At 38.1% G+C, this 26526-nt stretch overlaps 1 protein-coding gene across 1 annotated transcript in view; it reads left to right on the top strand.

The window, feature by feature from the left end:
- LOC140530242 (cytochrome P450 2J2-like) overlaps positions 1-26316 on the top strand; it is a 44128-nt gene extending 17812 nt beyond the window's left edge. Inside the window, exons 5-9 of the mRNA XM_072649677.1 lie at positions 180-356; positions 12143-12278; positions 16714-16901; positions 20282-20420; positions 24908-26316. Of these exons, the coding sequence (XP_072505778.1) occupies positions 180-356; positions 12143-12278; positions 16714-16901; positions 20282-20420; positions 24908-25089 (822 nt within the window). The 3' untranslated portion in view covers positions 25090-26316. The remainder of the gene's footprint in view (positions 1-179; positions 357-12142; positions 12279-16713; positions 16902-20281; positions 20421-24907) is intronic.
- Positions 26317-26526: the final 210 nt, after the last annotated feature.

The following is a 26526-nucleotide window of genomic DNA, read 5'->3' as shown; positions in this document are numbered from 1 at the left end:
ACTAAAAGGGTAGATAGATTTCAGGAGTAATAAGACATGGAATTACAGTAAATTTCTTGAGATAAAAAAATGTTCAAAAACCTTGGTCTGACTTATGATGAGGAAAATGAAGAGACAGGGCAGCCTAACAGGAAATGAAACTCATTCCTCCTTCCCCTGTCTCCTTTTGTATTATTTAGCTCTTCAATGTTTTTCCTTGGGTAATGAAATTTCTGCCAGGAAAACACCAGGAGCTCTTTAGAGAATGGAAGAAGGTTGAGTCCTTTGTAGAAAGTATCATCAAGCAACATAAGAAAAATCTAAACCCAGAGGAGACCCTGGACTTTATTGATGCTTATTTGAAGGAACTGTCCAAGGTAATGGAGACAGCACAGAAAATGGGCATTGTGTGTTTAAAATTTTAAAAAAATGATATTGATGTTGGGAGAAGTGTGTTAAAATGTTCCATACTTTACCTCTGCCTCCTAATGTAAGTCTCATTTCTCAATGACAACCCTAGAAGGTAAAGAATATAAGTAATGGAGCTTACTAGTAGAGAGCTCACAATGTTTACTCAGACCTGGAAGAGACCATAGGTTTGATTGAGTTCAATCCCCTGATTTTATAAGGGAGTGGATGGGACTGAGGCACAAAAAGGCTAATTGACTTGCTCCAGTCACACAACTAGAAATTTGAGGTTGGATTTAAACCCAATTCTTTCTGTCTCCAAGTCCAGTGTCCTTTCAACCTATTCAGATTGGGATTGTCTGGGCCCTGACATTTCATCCCTTTGAATTCATTTCTCTCACCTCACTTTTATCATCTATACTATTAAAATATTCTATCTACCCCCATCCTATCCAGAATTATTATGCATATATTCTTTGCAAACCTCACAAAACTACAAAAATAAGTTAAATTTTCAGTCTTATATGTGCAATCAACGTATAACCACCTTGCAAAATTTATGCAATAATCAAACACATGGGCAGCAATATAACCCATGCTGAGTACTATAAACTCAGATTTAAAATTTTAGTTAGAAATATTTAACAAAATAAATAAAATATATTAGAATATGCATTATATAGGTCAATATGTAGCCCCCAAGGATTCTTACAGATTCATACATAAGTGGCCCCATTTCTTTTGAGTTTGACACCATTGGAGTTCCTTTCTATTTTCAAGACTTTGTGACTGTGTCCTGTATAGTTCAAAAATGCTGGACCTATATTTGAATTCCTCATCCTGAATTCATCAACCAAGTTTGCCTGGGGAAAAACCAATTTTTAAAGTCTCAGTATCTTCACTGGACAAAAAAAGAGGTAAAATATTATTGACATGACCTACCTCACAGGATTATGAGTAAAATAGCTGACAAATTGGGCAGCTAGGTGGTGCAGTAGATAGAGCACCAGTCCAGGAGTCAGGAGCACCTGAGTCCAAATCTCACCTCAGACACTTGACACTCACTAGCTGTGTGACCTTGAGCAAGTCACTTAACCCCAATTGCCTCATCCTAGGTCATCTCCAGTCATCCTGGTCACTGGATTCAGATGGTTCTGGAGGAGAAGTGAGGCTGGTGACTTGCACAGCTCTCCCTCACTTGAAGCACAGTCATGTGCAAGTCATGTCATCATTTTTCTGATGGCATGGTCTTCTTCATCAATGAAGGACGAACACACACAGCTGACAAATTGTAAAGCATTTCAGTACTATTAGTTTTCTCATTATTCAAAAAATGAATCAATGCACTAAAATATCTATTATTATCTACAAAATTATTAATGCTAAGACTAAAAAAAAACATTGGAACTTAGATGCATATGGAACATGAAGGTTTAGAAAATGTTATGTTTTGTTTTGTTTTTCCCCTCCAAGCAGTGCCTTGAGATGGCTACCACAGGTATCATATCTGATTCACAGATGAGGAAACTGAAACTAAAAGAAATTAAAAGATTCGTCCAACAATCACATAGCATGGACATATGAACCATGTTCTTTCGACTTACTGCTCTATTTTAAGAGCATGAAACAGGTGAGGGTTGAACCTTGAATAAAAGGAAGGTCATCCAGTCAATTACATTGCACACAGAGTACTGGACCTGAAATCAGGAAGATTTGATTTCAAATATGATCTCAGATACTAGCTATGTGACTCAGTGATAGTGACTAAATCCTTATTTGCCTCAGTTTCCTCAACTGTGAAAGGGATATAATAATAATTCCTATTTCAAAGAGTTGTGATATGAAAAGAAAACAAATTTGCAAAACATTTTTCACTTTAGTAGGCACATAATAAGGGGTATACAAAAATGTTAACTATTTTATTCTCCATTTTACAATCAGCTTTTTTGCAGCCAGAAGAAAAGTATCCACAGCTACTAACAGGTAAGTGGATACATTTTTAAAAGAAAGAAAATAAAATTAAAGAGAAGTATAATAAGGATAAGGAAGAAAAAAGAAAAGAAAGGAGATGGAGGAAGAGGGAGTGGATGATAAAGGATGAAGAAGAGAGTAAAGGAGACAAAGTGAAGGAGGAAGAGACAGAAAAGGAGAAGAAATAAGAGAAAGAGGAGGCGGAGGAGAAAGAATTCAGTACAAAAAAAGATGCAAATTCAATAGAAGCTTCTCTTGATTTAACACATTAGATATCTCTATCCAGCTTTAATCTTGGTGAGATGATAAAAAAATCCCTTGGCCTTGTAATCACCTTCCAAAAAGGTAAGCCCCATATCCATTCTTTTTTGGTGTTTGGCACTGGAAGGAGTGGTTGGAAGGTGATCATGCACACAGGGTATACCAGTGGCATGATGTAGCAAAGAGTAGTAGATTTTGGTCAGGGTCCATGATTCATATGATAGTTCTGTCACTTTTAGCTCTGTGATTCTGGAAAATTCATTCAATGATGTCTGATCCACAGTTTTTTCATATGCAAGGCACAGATCTTACCTATCTGTATGGTAGGTTGCCAAGGCTGCCAACCCAACAGATATAGGAAATCTTAGAGGTGCAACCAAGATTGTGGACAAAAGACAGGAAGTCACCTAAACTCTCACCAGTTTCCCTGGAAATAACTTAAATCAAACAACAAAATGAATTCTACAGTAGCAGAATCCCCAAAAGGAAAGGTTCAAACAATTTCCAAGGCTAGAATAACTTAGAAGGACTGCAGGATAGCCCTGTCTCACTTGAATAAAATGGAAGCAAAAACCAGAGTAGGCAGGGTAAAGGCAAGTAAGTGGGAGACACTAGCCCCAGCAGAGATCAGCAACATGAGTCAGCACACTAATGGCACAGAAGATAAGCTGTGAAGCCTGTAGCCAGGATGCAACAGTGACTTGCCAACCCCTCAAGTCTGGTGCAACAGGTACTGATATATATCAAGCTTTCTAGCACAGCAACCAACAGTCCAAGAGCAAATCTCAGCAGCAAGTCACAAACCAGGCTCCTCAACTCCAGTACAAGAAGCTTGAGACATCTCCCCCATGCCTCAGGAGTAGAACTCAACTTTAAATAGTGACAAGAGAGAAAAAATACAAAAAAAAACCTGACAATAGAAAGATAAAATGGTGACAGGGAAGATCAAAACACAGACTCAGAAGAGGATGACAATGTCAACATGCTGGCATGTGAAGCTCAAAAGGGAAATATTGATTGGTCCCAAGCCTAAAATTTCCTCCTGGATGTGCTCAAAAAGTATTTTAAAAATCAAATTAGAGGGGTGGAAGAAAATTTTTTTAAAGAAATGAGAGCCATGCAAGAGAATCATGAAGAGAACAGTCAACAGCCTGGGAAAAGAAAGTACAAAAATTAACTGAAGAAAACAACTCCTTAGAAAGTAAAATTGGTCAGATGAAAAAGAGGTACAAAAGGTAATTGAAGAAAATCATTCCTTAAACATCAGAATTGGGCAAATATAACCTAATGACTCTGTGAGACATCAAGTCTCTGTCAAACAAAGGAATGAAAATTAGAAGAAAATGCAAAATACCTCACTGGCATTTTTTTTTTTTAGAAAAGCAATTAACCTAGAAAATAGAGTGAGGAGGAATAAGACATTCTGGGAAGATGGTGGAGTAGGTCAAGAATTTCCAGGCTCTAATGATTTTCTCCACAGACAAAAATTCACCATGAAATGAGTGTAGAGCATGAAAAATAAATGGGTTTTCCTCCTAAGACATTTTAAGAGAACTTTGGAGAAGAATCCAGTGGCTTAAGGTTTGTTCTGAGGGAAGTGTAAACACCTCTAGGCAGTTCTTTTGAATCAACAAACTGTAAGTGCTGAGAGAAACAGAATAGGCCTCAAGAAATTTCACCTCAATTTTCATATTATTCATAGTCTGAAGAAATTTAACCTCAGGAAATTTCACGTTATGAACTTTTACCTCAAAAATTTTCGTCTAAATAACAGCAGAAGCTGACTGAGCGAAGGTTAAAAATCTCTCACTTTTTCCAGAAGTCCAGCAGTGATGGCCAGACATGATCAATCCCTGACTGTGGGTGTGGGCAAGGAGGAGTAAGTACATGACAGGTGAAAGCAGTACCACATGGAGCAGTAACATTTTCCAGATAACATGGTTAACACTTTGGGTAGGAAGGGAGGAGATTGAGCCAGAGGTAGAATTCAGAAAACAATGGTAAGAAGGATGCGGAGCCTAGGGCACCATTATCCACAATTCTGCATTAAAATTTGAACATAATAATATTAAACTGTGAAAAATAAAATATACCAAACTTAAAATAAAAATGAGTGAGCAAAAAAAAAAGATCCAACCCTTAATGGCTGCATTTTTATAAAAGAAAACCTGCATTCATATTCAGAGGAAGATAGTGAGGTTAAAAAAAAGTTACTCCTGCTCTGAAAAGTAATGTCAAATGGCCACAAGTCCAAAAAGAAATCTTAAGAGAAAATTAAAAAAAAAATCAAAAATCAAGTAAGAGAGATGAGGAAAATTTAGAAAAAAAAACAAAGCAAAAATAATCTAAGAAAATTATGGAAAGTTAATTAGCTAGAAAAAGGGATTCCAAACTTAAGAAAGAAAGTAACTCCTTTTAAACTAGAAATGGGCAAGTAGAGTCAAATGGTATTATAAGACAACAATACATAATAAAACTTTAAAAAATAGAAGATAATCAGAAACATTTCATTAGAAAAAACAACTGATCTAGGGAAAAGATTAAGGGGAGAAACTATAAAATTTGTCAGTCTACCTGAACATTATGATTAGAAAAATATCTGGATGTAATATTACAAGAACTTATCAAAGAAAATTCCCCTGAAGTTCTAGAATACGGAAGTAAAGTATAAATTTTTAAAAAATCCACAAATCATCACCTGAAAGAGATCCCAAGGATAAAACTTAGAGGAATATGATAGCCAAGTTTCATAATTCCTGGGTTAAATAGGAAATATTACGAACAGCAAGAAAAAAATACAATTTAAATACTGCAGAAAAATAATTTAGACTTCACAAGATCCAGCAGCTTTTATATTAAAACAACTTAGGTATTTGAAAAAATACATTTCAAAGAGAAAAGGAACTGAAGTTGCACCCAAGAATATATTATCCAGCAAAGAGGAGCATAATCCTGAATAAAAAAAAAAATAGACATTTAATGAACAAAAAGACTTTCTGTTATTTGTAACCAAAAGATCAGAATTCAATGGAAAATTTAATACAAAAGATCTAGAAGAAATATAAGGAAATCATTAAAGACCAATAATGATTTAGGTCAAACTATTGACTTAAAATAAAAGAAAATGTTATTAATATTAGTAATTGTTAGTAGTTGTTAGAAGTAACAGTATTGTTAAAGCTGTTATCATTATTGAAATAGTTTGAAAGAAAGATTGGGGCTGAATTGTGTATGATGAGGTGATTCTAAAAATAAAATTGGGTAGGAAAAGGGGAAAAGCAGAAAGCATACCATAAAAATGGGATATGAAGGGAAGAATTAATGTAGAGTAAGCAGGTAGGGGTAGAGGGCTAGTATTATTGGACTCTTACTCTCATCTGAATTGAAGAGAAAACACTCATCTGGAGAGGTTCAGACATTTTATAAACTAGAGAATTGAGAAAACTAGGGAATAAGGTGAGGGAGAGGCTGTTGGAAGGTTATATAAATTAAGATTAAGAGCATCAAGTGAATAGATAAAGGAAAGACTTTTAGAGGACTTGCTAAAAAACAGCAATAATCCAAGGCAATGGCAGCAGCAGTAACAACAGACTGCAGGCTATGGTGTCTGGGAAGCAACCTGGGTTCATTGTCCAGACATCTCAGCTTTAAGTCTCTTTCTGTAGGGAACAGCTGATCTAAACCTCAGCACTCAGTGACAGCCCTACCCCTACCCAAAGCCCTGGAGGAATTGAGCAGCTGATCTGAATCTCAACTTTGGGAAGAGGAGGGGCAATAGGATCATCCTCATCACAAAGAACTCAGAAGTCAAGTAACTGGCTAGGGAAATGCCCAAAAAAGGGAAAAAAATAAGACCACAGAAGGTTACTTTCTTGGTGAACAGGTGTCTCCTCCCATCCTTTCAGATGAGGACAAACAAGGCATATGGTCATAGGCAGCCAAGGCCCCTGCCTCCAGTGCCTCCAAAATGAACTTAAACCAAACTCAGGCAATAGAAGAGCTTGAAAAGTGTGTTAGCAACTTGATAAAGGAGAACCAAACAAATTCTGAGGAAGATAACACCTTTAAAAAGAGGCTAACTCAATTGGAAAAAGGGGCCCAAAAAGCCAATGAGGAGAAGGAGGCTTTAAAAAACAGAAGTGACCAAATGGAGGAGAAGGTTCAAAAGCTCACTGAACAAAATAGTTTTTGAAAGAGAGAACTGAGTTCACAGAACTGAATGACTATGAGATAAACTAAGCAGTTAGAAAACAAAACCAAAAGTTTGAAAAAATAGAAGATAATATGAAACATCTCATTGGAAAAACAACTGATCTGGAATATAGGTCCAGGAGAGACAATTTAAAAATTATGGGACTACCTGAAAGTCATGATCAAGAAAAGAGCCGAGACATTATCTTCCTTGAAATTATCAAGGAAAACTTTCCTGATATTCTAGAAGTAGAGGGCAAAATAAATATTGAAAGAATCAACCAATCACCTCCTGAAAGAGACCTGAAGAGAGAAACTCCTAGGAATATTGTGACCAAATTTCAGAGTTCCCAGGTCAAGGAGAAAATACTGAAAGCAGCTAGAAAGAAACAATTCAAGTATTGTGGAACTACAATCAGGATGACACAGGATCTGGCAGCTTCAACATTAAGGGATCAAAGGGCTTGGAACAGGATATTCCAGAAGTCAAAGGAATTGGATAAAAACCAAGAATCACCTACCCAGAAAAACTGAGTATAATACTTCAAGGGAATAAATGGTCATTCACTGATATAGAGGACTTTGAAGCATTCGTGGAGAAAAGACCAGAACTGAAGAGAAAATCTGACTTACTAACACAAGAATCAAGAGAAGCATGAAAAGGTAAACAGGAAAGAGAGATCATAAAAGACTTTCTAAAGCTGAATTGTTTACATTCCTACATGGAAAGAAATTATTTGTACCTTGAGACTTTTCTCAGTATTTGGTTAAGTGGAAGGATTGTACACACACACACACACACACACACACACACACACACACACACACACACACATAGACAGAGAACACAAGTTGTGTTGAATCAGAAGAGATAATATCCACAAAAACAATAGAATAAAAATTAAGGGGTGAGGGAGGAAAATACTGGGAAGAGCAAGGGAGAAATGGAATGGGGCAGGCCAAAACTCATAAAACAGATGAGAAAAATCTTGTTCAATGGAGGAGAAAAGGGAGAAGGGGAGAGAGGAAAAGTGAAACTTACCCTCTTCACATATGCCTTAAGGAGAGAATAACATGCTCATTAAATTTGGTAAGAAAATCTGTCTTACACTACAGGAAAGTAGAGGAGAATGTGACAAGTAGGGTGAGGGAAATGATGGAAGGGAGGGCAAATGAGAGAAGGGAGTAACTAGAAATAAACACTTTTGGGAAGGGGCAAGGTCAAATGAGGGAATAAAAAATAAGGGGGGATAGAGTAGAATAGAGGGAAATATAGTTAGTATTATACAACATGATTATTACGGAAATCGTTTGCAAAACAACACATATATAGTCTATATTGAATTGCTTGCCTTCTCAGTGGGAATGGGTAGGAAGGGAGGGAAAGAGAGAAGCTGGAATTCAAAGTATTAGAAACGAATGTTGAGAATTATTATTGCATATAAAAGGGAAATTTGAAGTACAGGTAATGGGGTATAGTTATTTATCTTGCCCTAAAAATAAAGAGAGAAGATGGGGATAAGGAAGGGTGGGGTGTGATAGAAGGGAGATTCTACACATACATTCCTATTAAATACATTTTTACTTTAGTCACATTGCATAGAAGTATTAAAATGAATGGAAAAATCATAAATAAAACCAAAACATTGCACAATAGAAAGTGGTCTGCTTCATTCTTAGATAAATTTCTGTAGTTCTTTCTCTGGATGTGGAAGGCATTTTGCCTTAAGACATCACTGGGAATTTTTTAAGTCCTTACATTGTAGTGAAGGTTTAAGTCCAACAGAAAAAAATCCTCACACACAGTTGTTGTTGCTGTGTACAAAGTTTTCTTGGTTTTGCTTCTTTCACTCAGCATCAGTTCATATAAGTATTTCCTGGGGTCTCTGAAGTCATCCTGTTCATCATTTCTTATAGCATAATAATATTCCATTACATTCATATACCACAATTTATTTAGCCATTCCCTAATTGATGGGCATCCATTTGATTTCCAGTTTTTGGCCACCACAAAGAGAGCTACTATAAATATTTTTGTATATGTGGGACCCTCTCCCATTTGTATGATCCCTTAGGGATACAGTCCTAGAAGCAGTACTGCTGGGTCAAAGGGTATGCACATTTTTGTAGCCCTTTAGTCATAGTTCCAAATTGCTCTCCAGAATAGCTAGATAAGCTCACAGCTCCAAGAGTGTATTAGTGTTCCAACTCTCCCACATCTTCTCCAACATTTATCATCTTCCTTTTCTGTCATGTTAGAAAATCTGATAGGTGTGATATGGTACGTCAGAGGTGTTCTGATTTGCATCTCTCTATCAATAGTGATTTAGAGCATTTTTTCATATGATTGTATATAGCTTTAATTTGTTCCTCTGAAAACTGCCTGTTCATGTCCTGTGATCATTTATCAATAGGGGAATGACTTCTATTATTTTGCATTTGACTAAGTTCTCTATCTATTTTAGAAATGAGTCCTTTATCACAGACACTAGCTGCAAAATTCCCAGTTTTTGACTTACCTTCTAATCTTGATTGCACTGGGATTGTTTGTGTAAAAGCTTTTCAATTTTAATTTAAACAAAATTATCCATTTTGTACTTCATAATGTTTTCTACCCCTTGTTTAGTTAAAAATTCTTGCCTCCTCCATAAATCTGATAAATACACTATTCCTTGTTCCACCAATTTTTTTAGTACTAATCTTTGTACCAAGATCATATACCCATTTGAACTTTGTTCTTGTGTACGGTGTCAGTCATTGGACTAGACCTAGTTTCTGCCACACTGTTATCCAGTTTTTCCAGCAATCTTTGTAGAACAGTGACTTCTTATCCCAGAAGCTGGGGTCCTTGGGTTTATCAAACAGAAGATTGCTATATTCATTGGCCACTGTGTTTTGAGTATCTAACATATTCCACTGCTTTGTCTTTCTGTTTCTTAGCCAGTACCAAGTGGCTTTTAAAATTACTGCTTTATAATGTGATTTGAGATCTGGAAGAGCTGGACCACCTTCCCCAGCATTTCTTTTCATTACTTCCTTTGGTATTCTAGAACTTTTGTTCTCCCAGATGAATTTTGAAATTATTTTTCTAACTCTAGAAAATAATTATCTGATACTTTGATTGGTATGGCACTGAATAAGTAAATTAACTTAGCTACAATTGTCATTTTTATTATATTAGCTCAGCCTACCCACAAGCAACTGATGTTTTCCCACTTACTTAGACCTGACTTTATTTGTGTGAAAATTCTTGTAATTGTGTTCATATAGTCTCTGGGTTTGTTCTGGCAGGTAAACTCCCAAATATTTTACAGTGTCTCCCCTAGCTTTAAACGGGATTTATCTTTCTTTCTCTTGTTGTTGGGCTTTGTAAGTAATATATAGAAACGCAGAAGATTTGTGTGGGGTCATTCTGTAACTGGCAACTTTGTCAGAGTTCGTTATTATTTCCAATAGTTTTTTACTTGAATCTCTAGGATGCTCTTGGTATATCATCATGTCACTGCAAAGAGTGATAACTTAGTTTCTTCTTTGTCTATTCTAATTCCTTCTATTTTTTATCTTGTCTAATTGCTATAGCTAACATTTCTAGTACCATATTGAAAATTAGTGGTGATAATGGACATCCTTGTTTCACCCTTCATCTTATTGGAAATGCATCTAGCTTATCCCCATTGCATATAATGCTTGGTGAAGATTTTAGGTAGATGCTGCTTATTATTTTAGGGAAAGTTTCATTTATTCCTGTGCCCTCCAGTGTTTTCAATAGGGTGTTGTATTTTGTCCAAAGCTTTCTCTGCATCTAATTAGACAATCAGATGTTTTCTGTTAGTTTTGTGGTTGATATGATAAATAAAGCTAATAGTTTTCCTTACGTTGAATGAGCCCTGCATTCCTGGTATAAATCCTTCTTGGTCATAATGCTTTATTCTCATAATAAGTATCTGCTTCTTACTCTTGATGATAATAATCACCCGTTTCCTGGCTTTTAAAGTAAATCTCTGCTTCTGGGGCACGAGAGACTCTGTGCCACAATTCTTGTGCCTTGAACTTGAGGCTTTGTGTGTTGTGGCCTGTGGTTCTTTCAGCTAGAAGCTGAAGTACTGCAGCTTCCCTGGTGCTGAGCTGACTGGTGTGAGAAAGCAGAGGCCAGGTGAAATCTTTTTGTGTTTCCCTGGCTTTGCCCTTGAGCTAACTTCTTAAGTGTAGGGGATGGGTGGTCTGGCCATAGGAGGTCTCCTCTGCTGGGCTGGAGAATAAGCAAGCTCAGTGGTTGATGATCCCAGCTGCCCTAGTGCCTTCTCAATTCCTCTGAGGTGCTGAGGCATGCCTGAGGTCCTGGTGTTGATGGTAGTAGGGCTCCACCCCCCTGGGTATCCAGATCACCTCCCACTTTACTGAGCTGGGGCTGGCCTGGACAGCTCTGGTCCTGCACTGGTCCTCTTCTGCCACAGCAAGAGAGACTGTCCTAGAGTCTTTCCTAGCCTCCTGTGCTAAGTGATTGTTTGCCCCTTCTGCTGATCCCATTGTTCCAGAATTTTTCCAGGGAAATATTTTAAAGCCAACCAGGAGATGGAGAGAGAACATTTACTGATCGCTCTGCCATTTTAGCTCCAGGAAGTATAAGTAGGTGACTTGCAGACATTTAATCTGTGAACTGATAGTCTCAAGAGCAACTGCTGCAGATACCTGGGTATCTGCTGCTTTCACTTGCTTGGTTCCTCTGGACTCCCATCCTGGGTTGATATGCCCAAGATTCTGCAGTGCAGCCACTGCCTCAGACCACTCAGGGCTTCCTGCTCTGCCCTACTGAGGCAGGGACTCACTTGTACAGGCTGTGTGCTCCTCCAGCCCCATGGAACAGATCCTTCCCATCAACTCTCCAGAGTCCTAGGCTGTGAATCTGCCACAATCTGTCTCCTAATGGATTCTGCTACTCTAAAATTTGGTCAGATTCTCTTTTTAGAGATATCTGAAGGAGTTTGTCTAAGAGCTTAGGTGAGTCTTTGCTCTCACTCCGCCACCTTGGCTGTGCCTCTGCTTACCATCTTATTGAGGGGGATTGAGGAAGATGGATGATATTTGGAACTCAACATTTTATAGAAAAAAGAATGTTACAAATTTTTCATGTAGTTGGAAAAAATAGTATTTCATAGATAAGAAAAAATAGGAGGTCTAATACTTTTATGAACAGTTACTGTATTCTTGGGTGTTAATGGGAAACCCAGGATCTGGGCCCTATCAAGGACAAACTGAGGGTGTAGCTCCTCACAATTGGAGGCAGTCATTATTATATTTTATTAACCATTTGATGCTTGTCTTTTAATTTAAGGATAACATCCATTCTAGTTTTGAAGAAAAAAATTTGGTCTTCTGCACCCTGGATCTCTTCTTTGCTGGAACAGAGACAACATCGACCACTCTGAGGTGGGCATTGCTGTATATGGCCCTTTATCCAGAGATCCAAGGTACAGTAATAGATCCAGGCTATGCACCCCTGTAGAACTATGCCCAAAAGTGTTCCCAATTATAGAGAGCTTTAAAGTTTGCTAAGCACTTTGCATACATTATTTTCTTTCAATTATCATTGAAAAAGATCAGTAATTATCATTTTTCACAATCATGGAGACTTATTTTTAACATCAATATTTCATTTAGATTCCCATAGGATGGTAGTTGTTGGCTTGTGCAGTAGAGCGAGTATGGCATTTGGAGTCAGTAAGATGTGAATTCAAATCCTGCCTCAGGAACTCACGAACCATGTGACTTTGAGCAAAGCATGTCATAACTTCTGTCAGACTCTGTGCTCTCACCTGTAAAATGGGGATAATAATAGCCCTTGCTTCAAAGGGTTGTAATGAGGATCAACAAATTGACAAACATGAAATGTGTTGAACATCTTAAAATTTTGTATAAATATCAGATATTATTTTATTATTATTATTATTTTACTTCACTACAAATTTTTTGATTGAAAAAGTATATGATAATAAAAAGTAACATTTTAAAAATCTATTTGTATCAAATATGATAAATATGATCAAATATGATAAATCTCCATAGGTTTCAAAATAAAAATACCCAAGTGATGGATACCTTATGGATTCAACCTAGAGAAAGGCATAAGGTCTTTAGATTTCAAGTTGGAAGGTGTCTTAGAGGTCACAAAGTCCAGCCCTTCTCTTGACACAAAGAATGATATAAAATGATTCTCAGCCCTCTGCTGTCATCTCCTACTTCTACAATGACCACGTCAGAATGATGGGACATTTGCTAAGAATCACAATGGTGCTAAGAATCACATTGTCAACAAGCATTAAATTAATTATAAGCTACTCTAGTATATATTTACATTGCATATCATTACTATATATGTGTACATTTATAAATATACATATACATATTTGTCCATTAGCCACAAATATACAACTTTATGAATTCATGAATTTTGACAATGTCTTATCTGGTATTAATCTATTGATATTCAACCACTCGCTCTGCACTCTGTGACTACCAATCTTCTGATTTCTCAGTTCCTTCCCAGATCATCACTCTTGCAATTAGTCGTACACTCCTCCTTTTTTTCTCTAGACCCCTTAGTGAACCAGTTCCATCTTCTCTTCCCTGACTATGGTATCTCTTGCTCTATCAAATATCAGGTGTGGCTCACTTCCACTTTCACAAGTCTTTAATCCTGCTCCTGTGCCTTAAATGAATGTAAGGAAAACCACAAAATCATATTGACTGTGTCCACTACAAGGTTATATAATTTCATAAATATTGCTGCAAGGCAATCACTTTACATTTCCTTAATTAATTAATTTTCTTATTGACTGCACCACCTTTTCCAATCTTCTCATCCATTCACACAGGAGCATGACTCCCTCTACCTGAACCATTTCAGCCACAAAAATTGCCTCATATTTTACTGTATATTGATATCTTTAGATATATGATATTTTATTTTTTCTTCAATCATATTTCAAACAATTTTCAGCATTTTAATGGTGTAAATTTCAAATTCCGTCCCTCCTTTTTCTTCTTCCTTTCTGAGATGGTAAGCAATCAGATGCAGGTTAGATGTAAAACATTTCTCTATTACTCATTTTGTGCAAGAAAACTTGTATAAAAATAAAAGAAATGAACAAGTGAAAAATCAAAACCTTTAATGTCTCTTCAGACAAAATCATTTTCTTCTTTGCAGGCAGATAGTATGTTTCATCATTAATACTTTGGAATTATTTTAGATCATTGTATTGCTAAGAATTGCAGTCATCCAACTTTTTCCTCACATAACATTGTTGTCACTGTCTGCAACATCCTCCTGGTTCTGCTCACTTCAATTTCTATCAGTTCATTTTATTGCAAATCTTGAGGCCATTCTCCTTGGTCTTCCTCTTCTCCCTTCCTCCTCCTCTCACATCGCCCAGATGTCTTCTATCACTACTTCCTTCATTTCCCCTATCTCACATTAAGAAGTGACTCATATCCTTGCCAGGGTCAACTCTGCTAGATGCACAAATGATCCCATTCTATTCCATTTTCTTCAGCAGACTATCATCTCTGTTTCCCACTCATTTATTTCCAATCTCCTCTTGACTACTGCCTGCTTTCTTACCACCTTCCAACATAACCATTTCTCCCCTTTCGTTAAAAAAGAAAAAGATAAGCAATTCACTTGATCCATCTTCACTATTACCCCATAGTGGTTCTGCATTTTGTGGCTAAACTCCTTGAAAAGGCTATCTATAAAAAATATACTGACTTCCTTTCATCTCACTCTTCTTAATTCTCTGGTGTGTTTTCCAATTTTATCGTTCAATTGAAACTAGTCTTTTCAAAGTAATTGATGATATCTTAGTTGACAAATAGAATGACCTTTCCTCAGTCTTTATCCACTTTGACCTCTTTTTCCCATTGCCCATCACCTTATCTCATCTCTTTAGATTTTCAGCGCACTCTTTCTGAGTCCTCCTCCTATCCATATGGCCAATCCTCAGTCTCCTTTGCTGAATCTTAGTCCAGGTCACACCTGCATCCAGGTCATGCATTTAGTTATTCCAAAGGACATTTTCTTGGACCTTCTCTTCTCCCTCTAGACTATTTCACTTAGAGATTTCACTCACCTCTTTGGCTTCAACTATCATCTTTATGTTAATAATTCTCAAGTCTATTTATCCAGCCCTAAACTCTCTCCTGACCTCCAGCCTCTCATCTCTAACTACCTACTGGACATCTCAAAATGTATGTCCTAGAGACATGTTAAATTTGATACGTACAAAGCAGAACTCATTCTTTTCCCCTTAAACTCTCCTCCTCTCCTACCTTTCCTATTACTATAGAGGATAACACAATCCTGCCAGTTTCTCAGTCTCAAAATTTAGGAGTCCCCTTCAACTATCCATAATCTCTCTTACACACACAAACATTTAATCTGTTGCTTATTTCCCATTGGAAACATCTTTTGAATATTTCCTCTCCTCTGACACTATTCCTACCCTGATCCAGGCCCACATCCCCTCACACCTAAACTATTGCTTTAACCTGTGATAGGCTGACCTTCCTCAAGTCTCTTCCCCACTCCAAACCATCCTCCATTCAATCATTACGGAGTGATTTCCCCCACTCAATAAACTCCAGTGTCACACTATCACCTCAAGGATAATACAAGATACTCTTTGGGATTCAAAGTCCTTTATGAGTTTCCCCCTCCATTATTCCCAGTCTTCTTATATCTTAGTCCTTGAAACCTATTCTTTGATTCAGTTCCATTGGCGTCTTGGCTGTCCCACCAAGAAAACCCTCCATCTCTCACCTCTGTGCATTTTCTCTGGCTGTCCCCTTATTCCTCGAATGCTTTCCCTCCTTATCTTTGTCTCCTTGCTTTCCTAGCATCACCATGTCCAGATGACAGCCTAACTTCTGTGAAAAGATTTTCCCAATCCTCCTTAGTGTTAGTGCCTTCCCTGTGTGATCATCCCCAATTTATCCTGAAGATTTCTTGTTTGCATGTTGTCTCCTTTAGATTTCAAGCTTCTTGAGAGTCGAGTCTGTCTTTTGCCTTCCTTCATCTTCTTAGTGTTTAGTACAGTGCCTAACACACAGTAGGTGCTTAATAAATGCTTGTTAACTTGACTTGAAATACTTTTTTTCTCCCTACATAGTTCATCACAAATACTTTCTTAGGGATAAGCACACATAGGGAGACAAATTTTCATTATTCATTTTATTCTTCAGAAAGTACTTTCTACATCCGGTCATCTTGAAGTCAGGGATCAATGGACACTAAAAATAAAGCTATATAAACAAATATAATGCATGTAAATAAATGTAAAGACCTTAGAGAAAGTCTAGTCCAATCTCATCATTTCAGAGATAGGGAAACCAAATCCCCAAAGGGTTCGACAACCTGACCATGAACACATATAGTGAGAGGTAAAGCTGAAATTTGAATCCAGGTCTTCTGATTCTAACTCAAGCATGCTTCCCATAGTACCACATCCCCAGATGCCTTCCCAACAACATAAACATCTTTATTTGCCCTTAATCAGTCAAGTCTGCACTTTTCCAGGCTATAGACATTGGCACCTTTGGTGAAATGTCAAGAGAAACACTTATCCAACCACAGGTGTGATTGTATTTCTCCCATAGAATTAGGGAAAAGTTGATAGTAGAGGAATGAAAGTCCTGAGTTCAAATCTACCTAGATTTGTGTCTCTGAGCAAGTCATTTACATTATGCCTGCCTCTATTTCATCTAAAAACGGAGATCATAATATCACTGTGCTCCTGGCATTTCTGTGAGTATTACATGACATGTGTGAAATGTTTCACAAACTTTAAAGTGCTCTATATATGTGAACTATAATTTTGGTCCCAAAAAATCTCTATCTTTACTTTCCAGGCAAAATACAAGCTGAAATTGACCAGGTGATTGGCCAATCAAGGCAGCCCACCCTGGCTGATAAGGAGAATATGCCCTACACTAATGCAGCCATTCATGATGTTCAGAGAATGGGTAATATTATTCCTTTCAATGTGCCCAGGGTGGCCACCATTGATACCACAGTGGCTGGATACCACGTGCCAAAGGTAAACTGCTTTCTCTCCCATGAACCTGAAGGGCTCTATGGCTTCCAAATACCCAGGGGGGTGGGGTAGGAAAAGTAGAACAATTGTACACAGTTTTAGCAACATTGTGCAGATACCAATGATAGAGTTGGCTCTTCTCAGCAAGGCAATGATCTAAAGCATTTCCAAAAGACTCATGTTGAAAAATTCTATCTACATACAGAGGAAGAATTATGTAGTCTTAACATAGATTAAAGCATAATATTTTCTCTTTTTTTCTTTCCTGTGGTTTTTTTTCCTTTTCTTCTGATTCTTCTTTCGCAATATACTTATTATGGAAATATGTTTAATATGATCGTATATGCATAGCCTATGCCATATTGCATGGCATCTTGGGAAGGAGGGAGGAGAGGGAGGGGAAAAATTGAGAAATAAAAATCAAATGAAAGTAAATGTTGAAAACTAAAAACAATTGAACAGGTTTTTTTAAAAGATGAAGCAAAAAACATACTACAGAACAAAAGTTCTTGGTCTAGGGTGCATGAATTTGGTCTATATATATATGCACACATATATAATATGTATATATAAATACACACACATGTATATATATGTATATGCATGTGTAGACATATGTATATATGCGTGTATATATATACATATGCATATGCATATATACTTACACAGGTATCTATACACATATATAAATATACATACATATACATACACTTATATGTATAAACATACACATAGGTATATGATCTATTTCTGTATAAGTGAGGGTTTTTTTTGCAAGCCTATGTATGTGATTTTACACTTTAAAAAAGGATTATTCTAAGAAAGGGAGCATCAGCTTCACCATACTGACTTCAGAGGGCTCCCTGATATAAAAAGGTGAAGAAACTTTGGAGTAGAATCTTAAAATAATAGATTCTCACAGTTGGATGAGGAAAAAAACAACACTGGATTTGGAAGTAGAGGAATAGGGTTTAAAGTCTAGTTTTAATCTTATGATTAAATTACTTAGGTCCGCTTAAGTTCCCTACGCGTGACACCTCCCTGGGACTCTGTTTCCTCATCTGGAAAAGAAAGGGTTTGACTAGATGATCATTAAAATTCTTTCCAAATGTTCTGAACTTTATATTCGTACGAATATAATGACTCTAGTGTGGACCTTTCCCAACTTCTTGTGGCCAGAAGAGATCATATTTATCCACAAAGCAATGGTTTCTCAGTCACAGTGGGTAAATAGAGTAAGAAGCTGAGCACGGAATTCTGAAGGAGTTATTTCCATCTCCCATCCTTTGGATTCTACTCCTGGAACCTGGTCGAGTCAGCTCAGCCAACACTTTCTCCTGAGGTCCAGGCTCTAATCCAGGTTGCACCTTTCAAAGAAGTCACTTTGGGCCCTGGCGACTAAATTGAAACCATGATTGACAAATAATTTTAACCACTCCCTGTTTCATAAAGTTCCATTATCTCATATCAAAAACATTTCTTAAACACCTACTGTGTGCTAGAGATGGTGCTATGTGCTGCTTTACTTTACACTTTGGTTTTCTGATTTAATTTCATTTCTTTTTAATCTACTGAGTTGATCACTGTGTGCAAGACTCTGGGAGGAATACAGAGCACAATACCATGTGTGTTGCCTTTTAAGGTTTGCAGAGCACTTTAGAAATATCTCCCTTGTTCCTCCCAACAACCCTGGGAAGGAGGGGCTATTATCCCTCTCATTTTACAGATAAAAAATCAGGCAGGCAGAGGGGAAGTGCCCAGAGTCACACAGCTAATTAGGTGATGCATGAGTCAGGAGGAGGGAGAGCTCATGATAGGATGAAACAAACAGGGATCTCTTCACAGAAGCGGAGGTGAGCAAGGTAGGCTATGAAACATGGATGAATGGATGGATAGGATTTAAAGTGTCCTGAGACGTTGAAGCAAGGGAACATTTTAGGGAAGTGGAATGAAATGGGCTTAAGTGTTATGCAAGAATTAGTTTAAGTATGGAGGCAGAGAGACAAACTGGAATACTGGGGAGAGTTTTGAACTTGGAATCTGAAAAATCAGGGGTCAAATGCTGAGCCATGTGACTGCGTAATTCACTCAACCTTTTTTGATGTAAAATGATGGGAATGGACTCTAGATCCCTCCCAGGCCTAACAGTATGATTTCATACATCCTGGGAAGCAGAGATCACTACCCAGATGTCCTTTGAAGGTCATGTTTGTTCCAGGATCTCCAAGCACAGAAACAGGGCCTTGCCACTCCCTCATACAAAGAGGATACAAGAATGTCTGGGCACACCTACTTGACTGCCTTCTTCTCTGCCCCCATCTTTGCCAAACCTTTTAAGCTTCTCCCATGAGGACAACTCCTTCTAAATCAGGTTGTTTAAAGCCACCTTGGTATGTCTTTATAGTTAGAAACAAGGAAGGTGGAGGTTACAACCCTTCAAGCACCAGTGAATACTCACCTGGAACTGGAGTCATGAAGATTTGGGTTCAAATTCACCCTCAGATGCTTGCTATGTAACTGGACAAGTCACTTCACCTGTCAGCCTCAGTTTCCTCATTTGTAAAAAAGAGAAGGCTTCTAGTCCTAAATCCTTAATCTTGTATTTTAACCAATGTGTATCAAAGATTTTGAATGGGATTCTTTACCTCCAGTCCCACCAGTCTCACATAACTGACACTTCTAACAATAATTTCTTACAGGACTTCTGAAGGAATTTACTATTTTTAGACACATTGCAATCTGGGAAGTTCATTCATTTACAAACTAATTTATAAGTAGGTATTAGGTAGAATGTGGTCCCAGATGGGGTAGGCAACAATTGGAAGAAAAATCACACAGTTTTTTTGAGTATCAATCTTTCCCCAAAGTGGCAGTTTAGAATGAGGCAGTTTGGGTTCATCTGCCCCTTCTGATGCTCCTTGTGGGACCTTGAGTGAGTTTATCTTTCCATGTCTTACTTTACTTATCTGTAAAATGGGAGGGGTGGAGCAGATGACCTGTGCAACCCCTTCCAATCCTATATTTACTACTCTCTAAGGCTGGAGTCCTTAACTTGAGATACAAAGCCCGTTTTTGAGTTTTATTTGGATTGTGATGGTTGCATTTCCATGGAATTTGTTTCTTTTGAAATCATATGTGTTTTATTTGTGTAATTTTAAGCCATGATTCTGAGAAGGGGTCTGAAGGCTTTGACGACCTCCCCAAAATACTTTGGAAGCCCGTGCTCTAAGACGTATTGAATACTACAACAGGCGTGGCTACCAGGCTTAGCCGGTTTCCCTCCACCAAGGACCCTCTATTCTCTCTTCTGTAAAATGAGAGGGTGGGCCAGGTTCCCTTCCACCTCAAATGCGTTGGCCTTAATTCTTTTCTCTTGGTTTCAGGGGACCATAGTGATGACCAACTTGACTGCTTTGCACAGGGACCCCAAGGAGTGGGCTACCCCAGATACTTTCAACCCAGAACATTTTCTGGAGAATGGACAATTTAAGAAGAAAGAATCCTTTCTGCCTTTCTCTGTAGGTGAGTCTCACTCAGTTGGAAGGGAACCTTAGGCCAGGAAGCACTAAACTTTTTAACATTAAGACACTTTGAAGACTCTTCTTCTTTAAACCCACAATCATGTGATGGTGCATGTACTAGTAACATTCATTCATTGAGAAAACACATCGCAACAAAATTAAAAATAGCAGACCTTTGGATAGCTTTTTAAAGTCTACAAGACCCTTAACTTTCCTTTGGAATTTCACGACCATCCCATGAGGTAAGTAGTACAGGGTTCTATTTTACAGATGAAGAAAGTAAACCTCAGGGAGGTTAGGTGATCTGCCCTCTGTCACATAGCTTTGAAAAGTCCCAGATGAAATCAGTCCCATGTCCCTGTACATCCTGAGCCTCAGTTGCCTTATCTATAAAATGAGGGGATTGAACTAAAGGGCCAATAACATTCCTGTCGATTCTGAAACCATGATCCCCAAACTCTAGGAATTTGGAGAAATAGGATCTGAGTTTTAATTGTTCCTCTTCCTAGTTGTGTGATTTACTGTGACTCAGATTCTCTCTGGGCCAGCTTTTTTTTTTCATCTCTAATAAGTGAGGGGGTATTTCAATGCTTATTTTGTCCTCTGCTTCCAGGATATTGTGTCAATTTTCCTTGATAATTTCTTTAAAAATGCTGCCCAAGTCCTCCCTTTGATTATGACTTCCATGTAGTCCAATTATTCTGACATTGTCTCTCATGGATCAGTTTTTCAGATCACTTGTTTTTCTCCTGAGGTAGAAAATTTATAATTTTACAATTTTTTCGTTCTTTTTTGAATTTGTTTTATGGATTCTTGATATCTCATGGAATCATTAGCTTCCACGTGACAAATTCTAACTTTTAAGGAGTTGTTTTCCTTAGTTAGGTTTGTACTTCCTTTTCCATTTGATCAACTGTATTTTTTTAGGGAGTTATTTTCTTCAATGGATTTTTGTAACTCTTTTTCCATTTGACCAATTCTATTTTAAGCAATTGTTTTCTTTTTCAAAGGTGTTTACTCCTTTGTTTGTAATTTTCTTGCATTATTTTCCCATTCTTTTCTACCTCTGTTTTATGATTTTTAAGCTCCTTTTTTAGCTCTTCCATGAGCTCTTTTTTCTGGGCATGACACCACTTCCCATTTTATTTAGGGTTTTGTCCATAGGTGCTTTGACATTGTTGTCCTCTACTAAGTTTGTGTCTTGGTCTGAGGCCAATGGGTGACCTTCATTTCTGGTCTTGTGTTGAGTGGGGGTGGCTAGCACTGCTAGAGGCCATATGGGTCTCACATTGCGACTTACTTGGTGTTGAGCTAGGGTGCTAGTGTTGGTGTCTTCAATGAGCAGAGGTCATTGGCGTATTTTGCATTTCCCCACGGATACACTGAAGCTCATGGAATTCTGGCTGTTGAAGGATGCCTTTTTGCCCAGGTCTACAATGAAGCATGTGGTTAAGGACAGCCAACTTTTAAAATGCTTTATAAATGTTAGTGATCACAATTGTTACGGATTTGTTGAATGAGTTTATTAGTTAATGCCTCCGGTGGATGTGATAAAGCTTATACCAAAGTACTCTATAAACCTGAATTCACTAGAGATAAATCATCTGTTGTTTCTCTAGAAGATCTTGCATCTATCCTTAGAAGGAGAAGAAGAGGACATAGTCATATCAGTTACCTTTGCTGAGGCTCAGTTTTCAAATCTTTAAACTGAGAGAGTGGGACTGGAAGGTTTTCTGAGGTTCCTTTTAACTCTTATGCTCTGATCCTCTGATTCTCCTGGCTCCAAAGCCTTCCCTGTCTCCATTTGGATATGAGTCTACATAATCTCCTTTCTTCTATATGTGAAAAGGAAGATGGAGGGAAGGGAGCTGCTTTCCTGGCATTTCTCAGTGGAAGAGTAAGCGGAAGGTTGAGGACTGGAACCTTGGAGATGTGGAAAAGTCACAGGACCATTCAGTTAACCCATTGGTTGTTTCCATTATACCAAAAAGCTGGTTTGGCCAACTCTTGTCATGGCACTAAGGGGAATTGACACACAGCTTTAGTCTCTTGACAGCTGGACTGGCACATTCTTTCATTAGAAATAATGTGAAATTCCTGAGAGAGACTCCTAGGACAAAAGAGTGAGGACAGCTCTTTCATGCCTTTGGAAATGGTGACCAGGTGAGCAGTTAACATCCAGACATAATCCAGGCTGGTTACCTAGCTAATGGGGACTGTTCAGTTCTGCCTCCTTCTTCTTAAACCTCCTCCTTCAGGAGAATCTACAGCTTCCAGTTAAGTTTGTTTTGAGATAATGAACCTGCTGACCATTATAGTAGTTCTTGGTAAGACCTGCCAGAGACAATTTAGCATTTTCTCTGTGTCCTCAAATCTTAGAGAGTTACTTTGAACTCTAAGAATCTGTCACTTGCTAAATATCACAAAGCTAATGAGTGAAAGAGTAAAGACCCAAGCTGAGTTTTCTCAATCCAGGATCAGAAGTCTTTTTTTTTGTGTTTGTTTGCTTGTTTCCTTCCTTCCTTCTTTCCTTCCTTCCTTCCTTCCTTCCTCCCTTCCTTCCTTCCTTCCTTCCTTCCTCCCTCCCTCCCTCCCTCCCTCCCTTCCTTCCTTCCTTCCTTCCTTCCTTCCTTCCTTCCTTCCTTCCTTCCTTCCTTCCTTCCTTCCTCCCTCCCTTTCTTTCTTTCTTTTTTTCTTTCTTTCTTTCTTTCTTTCTTTCTTTCTTTCTTTCTTTCTTTCTTTCTTTCTTTCTTTCTTTCTTTCTTTCTTTCTTTCTTTCTTTCTTTCTTCCTTCCTTCCTTTCTTCCTTCCTTCCTTCCTTCCTTCCTTCCTTCCTTCCTTCCTTTCTTTCTTCAGATGAGAGCAAATCGATACTGTAAGACTAACAATGGTCTGACATTCACTCTTCCATTCTGACTTCAAAATACCCCAGTGAGGTATCATGTAACATATTGGTAACAATACCAATATTGTTTGCTTTTGATAGAGAAGAAAAATTTTAATTGTTATAGTAATGGCAGCAACAGCAGTAGTAATAGTAGTGATGATCATGATGGTGATGATGATGATGATAAGTAGCATTCATATGGTCCTTTAAGGTTCATAAAGTCCTTTACATCTTTACTCTGTGAGCTAGGTGCTATTATTATCCCCATCTTACACATAAGGAAACTGAGGCTGAAAACAGTTAGGTGATTTGTCCAGGGTCTCTCAGCTTTTAAGTATCAAAGTTAGGATTTGAAGTGAGGTCTTCATGACTCCAGGTTCAACATCCTCTCCGCTGAAACTGCCTGGTTTAAATTTAGATAAGGGCCCTGTAGTTTCTAAGGCTACACAAAGCAGAATTTTAGATCCAAAGTCAGAAAGGTCCTTGGTGCCACATGGTCCAATTCCATTGTTTCACATATGAGGAAACTTTGGACTACTCAAGTTAAGTGACTGTTCAATGTCATCCAGGTAAGATGTATGCAATGTGGGATCTTTCAGCTGTTCCAGAATTAGAATCTAACCTGGGAATGGCCAGAGCTGAACAGAGCAGATTAGAGACAAGAGAGTCAGGACACAAACAGAAGTTTAATTAATTTCAAAGTAAGGAAAACAGTTGCAAGCAGAAGTTCCCCTTCCTGAGAAGGAGGGCTTAACATTGCTGGGGCAAAGGTAGGTCTTATACACATTAAAAACACACACACACAAGCACACACACAGGTGGGCTGGACCACAGCACAATCATTCTTAGGTGTTCAGTAGCTCATGAGTGGACAATGCAGGCATTCTTGTGGGAACAGTTTTTAAGTTGATTGTCTCAAGTCTTAAAGGTTGTTGACCTTTGCAATTATTTAGTGGGACATAGAACCAGTGTTAGTGTGGTGGAAATAGAAGTGTTGTGCCTGGTTCCCTTGGAAGAACAGGGATTGTGAACATGTCAAGAGATGTGATGGACAACTATAGACTTCAACAGCTGAGTCCCATGTTCCTGAGAAATACAGTGGGCCCCAACAAATCTAAGCAATTATTGATTAATATGAAATGCATAAATCCCACAGGGAACACCTTGAACTAGTCAAAGTAACACACATAGCCAGAGGGTGAGATCATCTAGAGCACAAAGGATTGCTGTTATGTCAAGCTCAGGGCACAGTGTGCTTTCTAAGCCTTAGCTCAGGAAAACAGGGTGTTTCTTAATACCTTTAGAGATCTGCAAATTGGTCCTTTATTTACAGTTGCAGTATTTCAACTGTATAAAGTCTCTGAAGCTGGCAGCAGCATGGCATGATAGATATGGTACCTGCCATTAAGCAAGGAAGACTTGGGTTCAAATTCCACCTCTGACTGTTATTAGGGTTGTAACTGTGGACAAGTCACTGAATAGCCTGAAGTATTATCCCAATGCTAGGATGCAGACCCAGGCCCTGGGGACATCTTACTACAAACCACTGCCTGTGCCAACCATTAGTAGATTCACTGCCTTTTTATCTCTTTGTCTTTCAGGAAAGAGAGTCTGCCTGGGAGAACAGCTGGCACGGGCTGAGCTCTTCCTTTTCTTCACTTGCCTGCTCCAGAAATTCACATTTCAGGCTCCCCCAAACACCCAGCTGAGCTTAGACCCCGAAGTTCGAGTGACCACATCTCCTGTCCCCTACAAAATCTGTGCCATTCCTCGAGCAATGTAGGTCAAACTAGTTCTGTAAGGTGGTCTGCTGAGGGGTCTAGGGAAGGATCTTGAATCATCCTCATCCTACAAGGGAGGATTACCTTTGGAATTTGGATGGGGAAAGGGAGAGAAATCAAGAGGGGAGGAAAGGAGGAGAAAGAGACAAAGGGAGAGTATCTGTCACACAATTTGAACCTTCCCACTCAGAAAAAGGAGAGGCATTAATTCCACCAAAAAGAAAGCAAAAGGAGTTCTTCCTGGACTTAGATTCCAAGGATCTTGGTTCAAATTCCAACCTTTCCACTTACAAACTGTATAAATTTGGTCAAGTAAAACCTCTGCCTCAATTTTCTTATCTAAAATGAGGAGGAGGAGGATCTCTAAGGACCCCCACAACTCTAAATCTAAAACGTTGTGATCCTATAAACAGAGAACCCATGTTTTCCCTCCCCTACCTCAATCAGTATGGCCAGATGCATTCTTTGTTTTTTTTTTTTTTTTTTTTGCTTGGTTAGGTTTTGGTCTCCTGCTCTTATAATTCATACACTGGTTGTGATTACTGAGATGTGTTCAGAGAATTTTTATGAGTTACAGGAGGCACCTACAGGTTCTTGAGGATGATTCTTACAGATCCTTAGAGATTGTAAACTCTTTGTGGGCAGAGACTGTTTTCTTTTTTTCTTTGCATCTGTAGCATCTGGATGAGTGCTCAGAACAGAGATGGAGCCCAATGTATACCTGCTGATTGTGGCATTTCTAAGTCACTCACTTTCATGTTCATTATTTTCCTTGACTTTTTCAGTTTGACTATTAATGCATGATGATGAGCTGGGTTCCTCATTCCTGTTAAAAACGATATTATAGATGATCATTCATAATCAGTTCACTAATTATAGTGACATAGGGCTAGGAATGTTCACATCTTGAGAGCTGCTAATCTGTTAAGATTTTCTTTTTCTATAAATATTCCTTGTACTTTTCAGAGATGGTCACACAAGGTACATTTCCATTCTGATAATGAAATTCCTGGAATACCCCAACCAATCACAAAATGTAAATATCCATGGGAATCAATGTGATCAGTGTTCCTCATTTTATTTATGTTCACTTAACTAATGTTTCTCAATTATACCTATAATGATGCTCTTTGGGTTCACTATGAAATCCTTGTACCAAATGAGGCTGCCATAAATCCATTTTGCTGACAAATTGCTAGACATTGCTAATAAAATAAGGACACTTGGAACACTTTTGCTTCAGTTTCTCTTATTTGCTGATTTTAATCATGACCACTTCAACCTGCTAAGGTTAGTAGAGGGAGGCTCAGTTTCCAGATGGGGAAACAAAAAAAGGAATCTGCTAAATCAAAGGATGAAAACTAAAAAAAATCCTGGGAAAGGAATGGTGATAACAATTTTTTCCACTCTTTAATTTTTTTTTACCAATTTTTGTTAAC

Source organism: Notamacropus eugenii, chromosome 2 (assembly GCF_028372415.1).
Source record: "Notamacropus eugenii isolate mMacEug1 chromosome 2, mMacEug1.pri_v2, whole genome shotgun sequence".
In the NCBI taxonomy this organism is placed as follows: domain Eukaryota; kingdom Metazoa; phylum Chordata; class Mammalia; order Diprotodontia; family Macropodidae; genus Notamacropus; species Notamacropus eugenii.
Note: the sequence above shows the minus strand (reverse complement) of the source record. Positions and strands in the feature narration are given on the sequence as shown.